The sequence below is a fragment of the Oryza brachyantha genome, chromosome 5 (genome assembly GCF_000231095.2).
Source record: "Oryza brachyantha chromosome 5, ObraRS2, whole genome shotgun sequence".
Taxonomy (NCBI): domain Eukaryota; kingdom Viridiplantae; phylum Streptophyta; class Magnoliopsida; order Poales; family Poaceae; genus Oryza; species Oryza brachyantha.
Window position 1 is genome coordinate 16,110,969 of NC_023167.2, and position 14,572 is coordinate 16,125,540.

General features: G+C 45.3%; 3 protein-coding genes across 3 annotated transcripts; 2 read left to right on the forward strand and 1 right to left on the reverse strand.

Moving 5' to 3' along the window:
• The first annotated feature begins 2,032 nt into the window (after positions 1–2,032).
• LOC102709568 (probable sugar phosphate/phosphate translocator At4g32390) lies at positions 2,033–4,063 on the forward strand. The gene is made up of 2 exons (XM_015837160.2): positions 2,033–3,264; positions 3,630–4,063. The coding sequence occupies exon 1, from the start codon at positions 2,163–2,165 to the stop codon at positions 3,228–3,230; it is 1,068 nt and encodes a 355-aa protein (XP_015692646.2). The 5' UTR covers positions 2,033–2,162; the 3' UTR covers positions 3,231–3,264; positions 3,630–4,063.
• Positions 4,064–7,995: 3,932 nt separating this feature from the next.
• LOC121054547 (EID1-like F-box protein 3) lies at positions 7,996–9,077 on the reverse strand. Its single transcript, XM_040524586.1, has one exon. The coding sequence runs from the start codon at positions 9,059–9,061 to the stop codon at positions 8,108–8,110; it is 954 nt and encodes a 317-aa protein (XP_040380520.1). The 5' UTR covers positions 9,062–9,077; the 3' UTR covers positions 7,996–8,107.
• Positions 9,078–11,787: 2,710 nt separating this feature from the next.
• Positions 11,788–12,855, forward strand: LOC121054522. The gene has a single exon (XM_040524510.1). It carries the CDS (start codon positions 12,129–12,131, stop codon positions 12,660–12,662), a length of 534 nt encoding a protein of 177 aa, XP_040380444.1. The 5' UTR covers positions 11,788–12,128; the 3' UTR covers positions 12,663–12,855.
• The last annotated feature ends 1,717 nt before the right edge of the window (positions 12,856–14,572 follow it).

Sequence of the window (14,572 nt, forward strand, 5' to 3'; positions counted from 1 at the left end):
GCTCTCATCAACCATTCATATGAATGCGATCAAAGAGAATCGTTAGTTTGGTACTATATTTTACTTGAGGTTTTAACCCTACGTTGACTATACCATTTACTAGTAATAACTTCGCTGTTTATATCTTGTGAATATAAATATTGACACACACACACACTGAAATTGATATTAGGTGAAAAGACCGTGAGGTTGAAGGAAAACATCATTATTGTGCCGAAGTGGTGCTTGGTTGCTTTAGTTGCAACATTTTTAGGTCCAGATATGAAACTTCATGGTTTTACAACTATTACACGCTTAGTCCCATTGACTAACGCCGTCAAGTTAATCAGTGTTTTTTTTAAAAAAATAGAGGCAAAATGGACAGCCTTCTTAATTAAGCAGCATTTTTCTTTGGAAATAAAGCCATGTATATTACTTGGTTATGGCAAGATGCCATCAAACAAGAATGGGAGTAATACATATAGGTTGTGTTATTTTTCAGCTGAAGATAAAAAAGAAATATTATCTGATTTTTGTGTTAGTTATTTAATGATGTAAAAAAAATAGCTACTACTATGCTAACAAACTATTCTAAAAATATGAGATGATAAATTTCTATATATAAAAATTTTGTGTAGAAAACAGTGTACATTTAACAGTTCGGAAGATGTGGGTGTAGAAAAAAGATCTCAGAATAAATGAGGAAAAGAATGCATCCATAATCACAATTCATCATGGCATTGTTTCTCTAGGGGCTTGACCAACAACCGAAATCTTCTGGTTTAACCAAAGTAGGAAATTATTTTGTTACCACTTGTATTGCTGCCATTTTTTCAATGATCTGTTCATACCAATTTGGCACAAGCCAGCTTGTTTGCATGCTGCCAAAGCATGCTTATTGGTTTGTACTTACCACACATTTATGTATAACCTATTATGAGTTGCTCACGTGTAACAGTAACCTGATATGAGCTGTTGATGTGTAACAGTACATGCGAAGCCATCCTAAATGCACAATGCCAAGTTTACGATGCAGAAAAAGCTGTGATTCAAAACGGTATATTTATAAATAAAAAAATAATTTATAAATAAATATTTTATATGTATTTTCTTAGTAGTCTAAAAATCAAGATTAGAAAAATAAATTATAATAAAAACTTCAATATCAACTTTAAATTTAAAGTTGAGAATTTAAATTTTGGTTTATAAGTATAAAAAAATGAAAAGATGGGCTCAAATGCCCGTGAAAGTTAAACTGCTTCGTGTGATTTTCTAAAAATAGAAATCTTCCAAAAATCTTCCAAAAAAAACTTACATGGATATAATACATTTTGCAACGTTATTTTCTAAAAATCATGTAAGATGGACGGTCATGGATACGGGTTGGTCCGTGTACATCTGTTGCCGAGTACCTCAAAAATAAAACTAGAATCGACTACCGATTAACTGTAGGCCGACGTGTGCCCATGGTAAGATAGTTATAAAAAACGTAGTAACATGCCATGATTTACTGTATTGTTTTAAGCCGGATTATTTATTAATTTTTTCTACTTTTCGAACGGTTAAATAATATATATATATTTTAAAATGTCTCTCTCTATATATTATATATATAAGCAAGTATACGGAAAGAAAGCATAGTTGGTGGGGTGATCGTGCAAAAACCAAATGACATATTTACAAGCAAAAAATAATTTATAAATTATATATATATATATATTCATAGCGATCAGCAATATTAGAAAATAAACTTTAATAAAAAACTCAAAATCAACTATAAATTTAAGATTAAAAATAATAAACAAAAAAAATTAAAATTAGGTTGCACATTCACGGCGCAATCTATTGACACAAGCCACACAACAACGAGTTAAGCGATTTCAAGGGGAAAAAATAAAAAGAAAGAACAAAAGACAAGTCAAAAGCGTCCCCGTCAAGCCGAACTAAAAAAAATCCCAAGGAAAACCAGTCGGTTTTCCACGTGGCCACCGCACCCAGTCCACCCCCACACCTAAACCCCGCACGCACCCCATCCCCACCTCCTCCCTCCCTTCCCCCAAATCATCAGATCCGCCTGCGCCTCCCCCTCCTCCTCCCGCACCCGCGCCTCGCCTCGCCTCGCCGCCTCCGGATCCAGATCCACGGCCACACCGCGCGGCGGCGGGGGAGCAGCAGCAGCAGCCATGGCCGGCGGCGGGGGCGGCGGCGGCGGCATGTCGGAGTCGGTGCTGCGGAAGGTGCTCCTGTCGTACTGCTACGTCGGGGTGTGGATCTTCCTGTCCTTCGCCGTCATCGTCTACAACAAGTACATCCTCGACCCCAAGATGTACAACTGGCCCTTCCCGATCTCCCTCACCATGGTGCACATGGCGTTCTGCTCCTCGCTCGCCGTGGGGCTGGTCCGCGTGCTGCGCGTCGTGGAGCCGCCGTCGTCGCCGGCCATGACGCCGCAGCTGTACACGTCGTCCGTCGTCCCCATCGGGGCGCTCTACGCCATGTCGCTGTGGTTCTCCAACTCGGCCTACATCTACCTCTCGGTGTCCTTCATCCAGATGCTCAAGGCGCTCATGCCCGTCGCGGTGTACTCCATCGGGGTGCTCTTCAAGAAGGAGACCTTCCGGTCCTCCTCCATGCTCAACATGCTGTCCATCTCCTTCGGCGTCGCCATCGCCGCCTACGGGGAGGCGCGCTTCGACGTGCGGGGCGTCGCGCTGCAGCTCGCCGCCGTCGCCTTCGAGGCCACGCGGCTCGTGCTCATCCAGATCCTGCTCACCTCCAAGGGCATCTCGCTCAACCCCATCACCTCGCTCTACTACGTCGCGCCCTGCTGCCTCGGCTTCCTGCTCGTGCCATGGGTGTTCGTCGAGCTGCCCAGGCTGCGCGCCGTCGGCACGTTCCGCCCGGACTTCTTCGTGTTCGGGACCAACTCGCTCTGCGCCTTCGCTCTGAATCTCGCGGTTTTCTTGCTCGTCGGCAAGACCTCCGCGCTCACCATGAACGTCGCCGGAGTGGTCAAGGACTGGTTGCTGATTGCCTTCTCATGGTCCGTGATCCGGGACACGGTCACCCCGATCAACCTTTTCGGCTATGGGATCGCCTTCTTGGGTGTGGCATACTACAACCACGTCAAGCTGCAGGCGCTCAAGGCAAAGGAGGCGCAGAAGAAGATTATCCAGGCTGATGAGGAGGCTGGCTCGCTGTTGCAGGAACGCGATGGCCACGGTGATCGCAAGAGCGACAACCAGGCATAGAGCCACCAGATCTGATCCTGGCACACACAAATTGGTTGGTTTGATATCCCATTGTATCATCTTTGTCAATTGTATTCAGAATGCGTTCGTTCTTTACCTTGATTCGTGGTAGGAGAGCAATAGATTTCGGAGAAAATAGTGATATTTACATTTAATAGATGAAAATGTGCCATCTTTATAATTTATCGACCTGCTAGAGAAGTGTAAGCATCTACTATCTGAAATACTTTGTTGCGTTAGCCCTTCTAGTCCATATTATCACTATATCCACTTTGTTTCAACTGAGATGGCTAGGGCCCGGATGGTGTAATGTTGCGTGAGACATTGCTAAAGTACTCGACTTTTGTTCACTTCCCTCAGTATGTATGCTTTGTTCTAATTATGTTGGATGTTGTGCAGGGTATCTGGTGCAAAGTGCAAAAGACTGTAGTTTGGTTGGTCTACGGTTGCTTTCGTGGAGGTGGACGCGAGTTTGTTCTTTCACTTATTTAACTTTAGTTGGATCGGAAGGGCAAATCAGGAGAATTTATTGGTTTAGGAAATACTTGCACTTGCACCTACTTCCTGGAGGACTAGAGGAAACTTTCATGTTACCCTGTTATTATTTATATTTATTCAGCTATTTTTGTTCCACAGAAAGGCAGCCTTGTTGCCTCTCTCGCTCATTGCCTAAAATTTATTTGTTCGAGTAGCCTAGGGAACTAAAAGTGTACTTCTACATATTGTTAGTTTGGTGGTTATCTTCTATATATAATGAGCTTACTGTTATAGTTTAATCCTCTGCTGTGTACTTCTACCTTCTAAATTTGAATGGTTTATCAACTTGATGCATCAATGAGTCAAAACTATTACCTCAGTTTTAGGTTATAAGATGTTTTGTCTTTTCTTAGATTCATATGGATATTAATGAATCTAGACATATATATAGAACATATACATTGATTAATAGATGAATCTAGGGAAACCAAAATATCTTATAAACTAAAACGGAAGGAGGGAGTATTTCTTGATCGTTTCATAGATGGCTTTCGTTAGTATGTTGTTAGCGTGTTGATAGTGTCACTAGACGATTGGTGGTCTTATTGATTAGTATTCATCATCACTCACGGTATACTTACGTTCAGAACCATATCATTGGAAGAATAGGGTCACATTGTCATTTGCTTGTTACTTGAGCATTGTAGCAACTGTATAAGCTACACTGATTAACTGTGCTGTAGTTCCTCATTCATTACAACCTACAATAGCTCTGGGAATAATGAAATCTTAGTATCTTCCATTATTGTACCTTTCAGTATATTTGACCCACGAACATATAGACAGGTTTGTGAACATATTAAGCGTTGTTGCATTGATTGTATGCTGTGCCATGGTTTAAATCACTTCTGAGCTAATAAATTCTTGCCGCAATTTGGTGTGATGGTGGGATCTTGTCTTCATAAATGAAGCCAGTTGCTCTCCATATTCACAAATACTTTGTTGCTTGGTTTAGAATGACGATCAAATGTGTTTTGACATTTTTAAGAGTGTTGGGATTCTGGCACATGCTTGTCTTGGACATTGACCTTGATTTGGTGCGTCAACTGTGGAAGCATGTTTGGTTGTGTGTTGCTAACTCAATGCTTGTAGTAAATACAATCATGGGGATCTGTAATGTCGTTTACTTGTTTCTTTATTTCCTAGTTTAGGAGTCGTGTAATTTTGTGAAACCATGGTTACCTGAAGCAACACAGCTATTGATAATTCGGGTTGCGTGAGACAGCGAGAATGAACAGTGAACTGCTGGTCATTTGTTTGATCATGTTTGTTGTTTCCAAAGCACACGAGATTGTTTAGCGGCAAATCTCTTGTATTCTTGTTTGGACACTACGCAATTGCTGTGATTTTTGTCATGCCTGTGGACGGGACCATATGGAATGGCATGTGCAAGCTAGGTTGTGCTACTCTATGCTCTATCCCTTCGAGCAGAATGTAAGCGACAGAAAAGTTATTCGTACGTGAGCTAGTTTTACTGTTAAATTGTTACACGAGTGAATTCTTTACTCATGCAGATGAGTGGCTAATTTGACAGAGTGAATTCTTTACTCATGCAGATGAGTGGCTAATTTGACAGAGGCCCTGTTTAGTTTCTAAAAATTTTCGCGTTCACCTATCATATCGAATCCTCGGACACAGAGCATTATTTTTGTGTCATCGAATCCTCAGACACAGAGCATTATTTTTGTGTCGTGGAATATGTGTATTCTTTAAATTTATCTAATACTTCTTCCGTGTCAAAATAGGTTTATTTTTTAGTTTTTTGAATATAATGTTTGACTCTTCGTCTTATTTAAATTTTTTTGTGATTAATGTTTTTATTATTATTAGATGATAAAACATAAATAATACTTTATGCGTGACTAATTTGTTAAAGTTTTCTATATTTTTTAATATGACGGATGGTCAAACGTTGAACACATAATTAAAAAATAAAGTTTCTGTGAGATGGAGGTAGTACATATTTATTCAAAGCATAAGGAAAATAAAATTAAGTGTTACATTCATTTTATAAAATAAAGACTTTCTAGTTTCTCTAAGTTAATATGGATTCTAACGAATCAAACATACATGTTCATCTCTTGGCTTTTGAAAGTAAATAAGCGAAAAGATATATTACAAATAAAAATAATTTATAAATAAAACTTTTATATACAGGTTTTTAGTTACTAAAAGTCAAAGTTAAAAGTATAATACGAAACGGAGCGATTATATTCTAAAACTTTTTTCAATAATCCCTCTGAACACAAGGCAAATCGACCGATACTTTATTCAGTCAGCGAACTAGTTTTACCGTTACAAATCGTTGTGCGAGTCAAATTCTTGTCTTATGCTAAGGTGGTGTTTAGTTTGCAAAAACAATTTGAAAAAACATCACATCAAGTTTTCAGATACAAATTTAAAGTATTAAACGTAGTCTAATTACAAAACAAATTTCAGATTCCGGCTGAAAGCCGCGAGACGAAATTTTTGAGCCTAATTAATCCGTCATTAGCACATATTGATTACTGTAGCACTTATGGCTAATCACTTTTTAATTAGGCTCAAAAGATTCGTCTCAAGATTTCTTCCGTAACTATACAATTAGTTTTTTGGTTTATCTATATTTAATGTTTTATTTAGGTGTCCAAAGATTTAATGTGATGCTTTTGAAAAAAAAAATAGAAACAAACAAGGCCTAAATGAGCGATAGCCTTGACCCTCAGCGTTCCTGCATGGTTCCAACACTTGCAGTGTGGAGTAGCAGCACATATCATTTCCGTATTGGCAGCAGCTGCTCGTTGTTGAGAGGCATACAGACGGTCGGGTACCTGCGCAACCACCTTGGTGCAAATGTGCAGCACGGCTAGTACTAGACAAGTGGACAAATTACTTAAAGCTGTGTCATCAATCATCACAGACCCACAGTAATGCCAAGTACAGAGCGTGGTAGAGCATGCACTATGCTCCGACGTGCCGTGTGGCTCTAGCCCATCATATCGGAGCACGCATGACAGATGGCTGTGGACTGTGGCCTTGGGAGGGGCGCGTCCCCTCTGCAGGAGCTGGTGGCTCTGTCAGACTTTCTCAGTGAAACCAAAAAAGTAGAAGGGAGAAGAGAAATGCCTCGAGATCGTCACCGAGGTTGTGCCGCCGCCGCTCGAGCTCGGATCCACCGACACCAAGCTCGACGACGAGAGCAAGATGCCGGAGGGCGCCGCGCTGTCGAGATCCGGTGCCGGCGAGCTCCGCCGTGCCCCGCCCCGCCCGAGAGCGCCGTCGCCGCCGAGATCCAGCGCCCCCGACTGCTGCGCCCGCGAGCTCCGCCGCGTCCCGCCCACCGAGATCCCTCACTGCTGAGCTCCCGCGCCTCGCCCGAGAGCGTCATCGCCACCGAGATCCGGCGCCCCCAACCGCCGCGCCCTGCCCGAGGATTCCGCCACCGCTGCAGAGCTCGCCCGCCGCCGAGGAGCTCGCGCCGCCGCTGCCGAGCTCGCCCCGCCGCCGAGGAAAAGAGAGAGGGGAGGTCGGGAGGGACGGTCAAGTGACAGAAAAAAAATATATTTTTATGAAACCCACCTAAGACACTGTGCACTGTGAGGAATGTAGCTTTATCAGACGTGACATCTCTTTTTTTGGAAGGAGTGGCCTGCATCCTTAATCCCTTTCCATAACACCATCCCAATCCATTCATGTGGCCCGACCGACAAATCTCGAGCCAAATTGATGTGCCAATCCCAGCATGCCCAACAAAAATGACTACTTAAATCTCCAAACCAAATTTTAACGATTGGGGTGAAAATTTAGCCTCCAACGGACCTTCCGAAATGCCATTTGCCGTCCTTCTTATAAGCTAAAATTTAAATGTTAAATCTTATTTAGTAATGATTTTAGAGTTTTTTTACCGGAGTTTATTTAACAGTCTTGCCTTTTAAATCGCTAAAATATATATATATATATACTATTTTTATTTACAGGTATAAAATTTAATTACTTAATTTTTTCCAAGGAAAACAAAACTATCACCGATCGAGTGGGACTCGTCTGCATCGAAGGCTGAAGCATTGCGCAGCCGTGCAGGCACGTCGTCTCCCATCCACGCTGCTGCGCCATGCCGGCATCACGCGGGGGATCAGATAGATGGTCAGATCGTCTCGGGCAAAAGCCGATGCCCCCCCATCCGCTCGCACGCCGAGCCCACTACGCGATTAGGGACTAATCAACAGTTTTGAGTTGCATCTGCGCTCCGGCATGTGAAGTGAAGCAGCGAAAGGCGCAAAGAAAAGGCGCGAGCCACAGCGCAGCTGAGCTGCGTGAACAGTGTCACTAGTGCAAAAAATGAGATTAGAAAAAAGCTACGGCTAATTATTTACATGGCCGGCCGCCGGCCTGCCTCGGAACCGGCGGGCTGAGACGTGGCCGGCCGTCGGGAGTTGCAGGCTCACGTCGGCGGCGGCGAATGTCTCGTCGTCGCTGTGGTTGGAGTCGGAGTCGGAGTCGTCGCTGGAGGAGGAGAGGCGGGCGAGCCAGCAGCTGCCGTGGAGGTGGCCGCTGACGCAGACGAAGTACTCGAGGCGGCCGTCGTCGGCGCCGAGGCGGCGGCAGGCGCTGCGCGGGGCGAGGCCCGCGGCGGTCATGCTCCAGACGCGGGCGCCGCAGTAGGGGCAGCGGACGCGCGGCTCGAGCGGGGCGCGGTGGCCGACGAGGAACGCGCGCGTCCGCGACCGCATGAACCCGCGGAACACGCCGCGGTACGCGCCCACCACGACGTCGTCGTCGGCGCCGGCGCCGGCGCCGGCCACCGCGTGCTCGCACGGGTCGGACACGTACAGCAGGTCCCCCGCGCACCGCCGCGACAGGAAGCTCCGGCCGGACGTCTTGGAGAAGCGGGACACGGGCGCGAAGTGCCCCGGCACCGGCACAGCCGCCGCCCCCGCCGCGCCGCAGCAGAAGAAGAGCAGCTTCGCCAGCGCCGGCCACCCTCCCCCGATGCGCCCCGCCGCCGCCGCCACCGCCGCGGTGGGCCCCGACAGCGCCGCCACCACCCTCGGCGCCCTCGACGCGCAGAGCTCCCGCCACAGCACCCGCTCTGCCACCGCCCTCAGCCGCCGGCTCACCCTCGCCACCGCGCACAGCGCCTGCGGGTCCCAGTTGATCGCCCGGAACACCAGCACCAGCACCTTCTCGTCCATGATCCCGGCGTTCACCCCCCTCGCCCTCCCCGCATTGCCACCACCTCCACCACCGCCGCCACCCCACTCTCCGGCCACCGCCGCCTCCTCCCCCGCATTGCAGCTCCCGCTCAGCCGCCTCATCACTCCTCTCCCGCGGCGCGTGGCCAACAATTTTGCGTACCCGGCTCGACACGAGACGGCGTTCCCGGCCTGCGACTACCCAAAGACGAACCGGTTTTATCCTCGTGCGGCGTCGCGGTCGGCTCGGGCGCACGCACCCGGTCCCCTGACCCGGCCGTCGTGTCGCGCCGCCCACGCGCCAAATGGACCACTCGGAGCCAATCCCCAATAATTAGCAACTCCCCAAGACCAAGGGGGTTGTTGTTGCGCTTTTTTGGGTGAAAAAACAAGTAGCAGTATGTTTGTAAAAATAATTTATAAATAAATATTTTATATTGTTCGTAACAATCTGATTATCGGATAGTAAGAGAAATAATAAACTACGGCGAAAACCCTAAAGTCAACTTTAAATTTAAAATTTAAACTCTAATCAGTCGCTAATCCTGCCACCAAGAGGAATCAAAATGGTAGCCAGAGAAAAGTCAAGGGATACCTTAACAAATAAAATATATATATTGGTGATCCAAAAGCAGAGCCTGGAAACAAAATACAATTAAACCTCCAAATCTATGTCAAATTTAAAATCTGGTTTAAAGTGATGGGGCTCAAAGCCGCTGCCGCTGCAGTGCTGCTGGCAGGTGGGTAGTACACTGGTCCGGCACAAAAATATCTTCTCACCAGCGTCTATCCATCCGATCCGTGTTGCGTCACGCGTGGTTTGCTTCGACGCATCTGTTGTTACTACAAAAACGATGCCGCCCTTCGACGACGGGGAAGGTGGACACGTGTCCCTAGGTGCGGTCCGGCTAGCCGCGGCGCCCCGCACTACGGCCGCTCGCGTCGCCCGGCGCCGCGCCACGTGGCTCGGTCTCGGGGACACGTGTCGCGTGGCCGGTAATAATTCGGGTCGTTTCGGGTTTTCTCGGTCTCTCTCTCTCTCTGACCGACCGGTGCTGTTCCGGTTTCCGAACGGTCAGGCGCGCCGGCGAGGCCGACACGTGTGCTCCGGCGGAGCAGGAGTGGGACCCGCTCCGGCGGAAATATCTCCGGGGAACGTGGCGGGCTGGCGTCGGTTGCGGGACACGTGGAGTGCCCCCGCGAGTGGGGAGAGATTTGAGGGGCCCTGATGGGCCGTTGTGACGGGGCATGGGGAGATCCGGGCCGAACACGTGTTGTGTGTAGCGTTTGCTTAATGTGTGATTTGCCTTTATCTTTTTCGGCTAATCTCATCCTGCACTTTGGAGCAGTCGTCACTTTGATGGGCATGTCTGCGAAAAAAGTTTAAACGTTTTCTCTTAACCTAATAGTTTAGAAGTTTGATTGAACTGTTCTGAAAAAAATGTCTAACTAATCTCGAATTTTTGTGAGGTTATTTTCATGTCAAAATCTCTCTCGATTTTGAATTGGTCAAACACAAATTAAAGCTGACATCTTACGAAGTGATGAGTTACCGGGAGAGATGATATCATGATTTTGGTTATGCTTATACGTTGAAAATTAAATTAACTTTAGAGTTAATTTATAGATTTTTATCGTAATTTATTTTTTACATTAATTTTAGATCAATAAGTATATATATAAGTTTTTAAAAAATAGTTATTAATAAAGTATTTTACTTATATTTATTTTAAGCGAAAAATGTGACACTGGAGGACAAAAACACGTTGCGTTGGGCGATTGGCACGCTAGGAAAAGGTTCCTGATCCTGAACGTGTCGCTGGTGTTCGGACATGCCGGACGCCACGCTTCCCAAAGTGGTAATGCGATGTGCTGCCGGCCTGCCGGTAGCTACAGCGTGCAGGTTGCCATCAGGCTCAGATGGTGCACATGCTTGGCCACCAGGATAGAGAACAAACCTTTCGATGAGATTTGCAAAAATTTTTAGCAAAAATATCACATGAAGTTTTTGACACACATTTGAAATATTAAACGTAGTCTAATTATAAAATAAATTTTAGATTTTGTCTGAAAACCGCGAGACGAATCTTTCTGAGTCTAATTAATCCACCATTAACACACGTTGGTTAATATAGCACTTATGGTTAATTATGTTCCAATTAGGCTTAAAATATTCGTCAGACAATTTCTCCTATAACTGAGTAATTAGTTTTAATATTTATGTATATTTAATGTTTTATTTAGATGTAAAAATCTTCGATGTGATCTTTGGAAGGGGGGGGGGGGGATTTAGGAAGTAAACAGGGCCTGAGTTTGTTGCGAGGAAGTGTGCGGAGAGACCGTGTAAGCGCAACCGAACAGGGAAGGTTGAGCACTTGAGCCCGCATGTATTTACTGGTAGTGGAATGATTACCACACGACATATTATAAATAAAAAATTTATATACGTATTTAGTGATTTAAAAGATAATATTAGGAAAACAAATTTTAGTGAAATTCCTAAAATAAAATTTAAATTTAAGGTTGAAAGATTTAAATTTTATCTTATAAGAATAAACAGAGTAAAAAGATGGAGTTGATTTTTCTTGTCTTTCTCCTGAGTTTGTCTCGCCTCTCGCGTGATACGTATAGAATTCGAAATTCAACTGTCGCAGCATCAGCAAGATGGAAAATTCAAGTTATTCGAACAAGGGTTAAACTTGTATTATCTGGTATGATAATAGTACTCTGATGCTCGCGTGCGTGAACAGCTCATCTTTTCCGGCCTGAAACTGGAAGTAGGCCAACTTCATAGTCCACTGTGAATACGGCCCAGTTATTTGGCCAATTAAGCAGAAGCTTTGCGTTGTCCAAGCCAAGGAGCAGTGCTATCGTTGGATTCAATGGGACAAGGACGCAGCACATGGCAAACCCATCGGCCATCGTGATAGCGGCGCGGGCGTGCGGTGTTGACGGCAGCGCACGCACGGCGAGTCGGCGGCGAGGCGAGCTCGTGCGTGACGTCTTGCCTTGACGTCAGCCAAGCCACCACCACCACCCCACGAGACGAGAGGAGAGGCGGAGGCCAGTAGGCCATGTGAGCGAGCTTGTGTGTTGGCCCCCCACTAGGAGGAAGGAGGCGAGGCGCGCAATTTCTGGGGAGCTGCTACTAGTCCCCCGATCCGCGAGGGAGGCGATCGGATCCCTGGAGATGGCGACGGCGGCGGAGGAGGCGGTGGCGGTGGCGCAGGCTGAGGAGCCCGCCCCTGCCTCGGCGCCGGCGAGGCCTTCCGCGCAGGCCGAGAAGCGCGCGCCAGCAGACGAGGAGGAGGAGGAGGAGGAGGAGCCGCAGCCGGAGCCGAAGCGGCGGCGCGCGTGCGTGGCGGCGCTCGAGGGCGTGCAACGCGCGTCCGCGGAGGCGGGCGGCGGCAGCGAAGAGGGCGACGCCGCCGGCGCGGGCGGCGGGCGCGACGGAGGGTCGTCGCCGTTCAGGTTCTCGTTCCACGCGCGCAGCTTCTCCGGGGTGGAGACGACGCCCAGATTCGGGTCCTTCAACCCCGCCGACGACCTCGCGGTCTTCCAGCCGAAGCCTCCCGCTCCTCCGGTGGACGCTCCGTCGAAGGATGTGGTGGAGGTAGCCGCCGGCGACGGCGATGGGGACGAAACAACAGCTGAGGAGGAGGGCAGCGACGGGAATTCACACTTGCTTGGATTGTACCCAAGCGAAGCAAAGCCAATCGAGTGACTTTGGCTTTGACTCGGTGCGACTTCGCTTCATCGTTTCACGCTGTAATCGTAATTTGATAGGGGTTTGTTTTTTTTTATCTATATAAAAAGCTTTGTTTTGTATCTCATCATATGATTCATATTAGTGTTGTGTTGTACAATTCGTAATTCGTTCATCATGACAAGATTAGCAAATAAAAGTGATTTTTTTGCTGGTGTAAACTAGCAATGAGTACTTAGATAACAGCGGTTCATTTCTGCAACTTGCAGCCACAAAGGTTTCTTCTCGGGAAAATATATAGCACTAACTTTATATGCAGCTGGGAACTTGGAAGGTAATTTGGAATAAAAAATCGACGTATGAGAGATCTCACTGTGCTAAAAATGCATACAAAACGCCCTGCACCCTCACTCCACACCCTCTAGCTTTCTCTGTGCTCCTCTCTCCTCATCTCATAAACGACTCTTCTCTGGTGGAGTCATACGATCATTGAATGTGAACGCACAATTCACGACGATAACGAATGCAATACGGACGGAGGGTAGGACGGTTGATCGATCCATGTTTTCTCTTCCTCTCCTCTTTATATACAATGTAGGCAGAGTTCGACTCTTCTCTCCCTATCCTCATATTCGCTCGATTTTCACATCCACGTTTCCTAACTGCTAAAAAATGTTTCTTTAAAAAATCTATAAAAAAATATTTAAAAATATATATTAATCTATTTTATATTTTTATAACTAATAATTAATTAATCATGTGTAATATATTATTATGTTTTCCGCGTCATATAACTAACCCCAATACTACTCATGCCGAATGCAGCTTAAAACATGTACAATAGTATATAAACATATTTTAAATATATAAGAAATGAGAAAAAAAGCAGTGAGCTACAGATTTGTAGGCAGCTGCAGCATAGACTCTAAGACATAATATGTGAGACATGATAGTATATGTTTTATAAGCAACTATTATATAAATTAATTATTAGACTAACTGTAGATAGATTAAAACTATTAGATAGGTGTACCGCTTGAACTTGCTCTCGGAGGTACAACCTATAGGTTCTCATAACAGGGAGCTGTGTAGGCTTTGGTTTGTGGCTGGGAAATCATGTAGGACATGTGCCTAGCGGCTCGCGCGCACCGGTCGAGAGATGGCCACGGCCCAGGGCCACGGGTAGCGTGGCTTGCGCTAACACGCGGGTAGGTCCAGCAGGCCTCTCGGAACTCGTCTTGGCCCTTGTGTGCAAGGGTCTATTGTCAACATATATATCTATAAATAAAAATAATTTATGAATAAAAATTTATATATATTTTTATTGATTTAAAAACAAAGGCTAAAAATACATATGGTGAAAAACATCAAAATCAACTCTAAATATAAGGTTAAAATTTTAAATTTTAAGATGTTAGCGGTGGTTGTTCCGCATGTATCCTCAATATCAGTCATAGATATTGCCAATATGTCCTCCCCAAATCTAAATAAAGTGTATTGAGAATATATAAATCTAGAATACGAAAGATTTAATTTTATATATGTGTAGATATTAGGAGTAGACTTGTGAATCTGTCGGGGACAGGGCATTTAAATTTTTAACACTCTTTACGAAAAGAGTTTAATCCGTTTTACAACGCTCGTGAAAAGAAAGTATCAAATTTGTTGTCACTAACATGTAAAAATGCCAAAAAGTTAATTTTTCTATTGAAGACGTGTGCTCTAGCATAATTGCCAAAATTCAGTTTTAAGAGTCAACTTTAAACATTTATTTGAGATACTCTTAGCAATAAGGTACTATCATAAATATACTTAATCATAGATAAGAGGAATATGCAGAATAACCATGACTTCCATCTTTTCTTTTCGTTTCTACTTATACTTATAAACAAATTTAAATTTTTAACTTTAAATTTGAAGTTGATTTT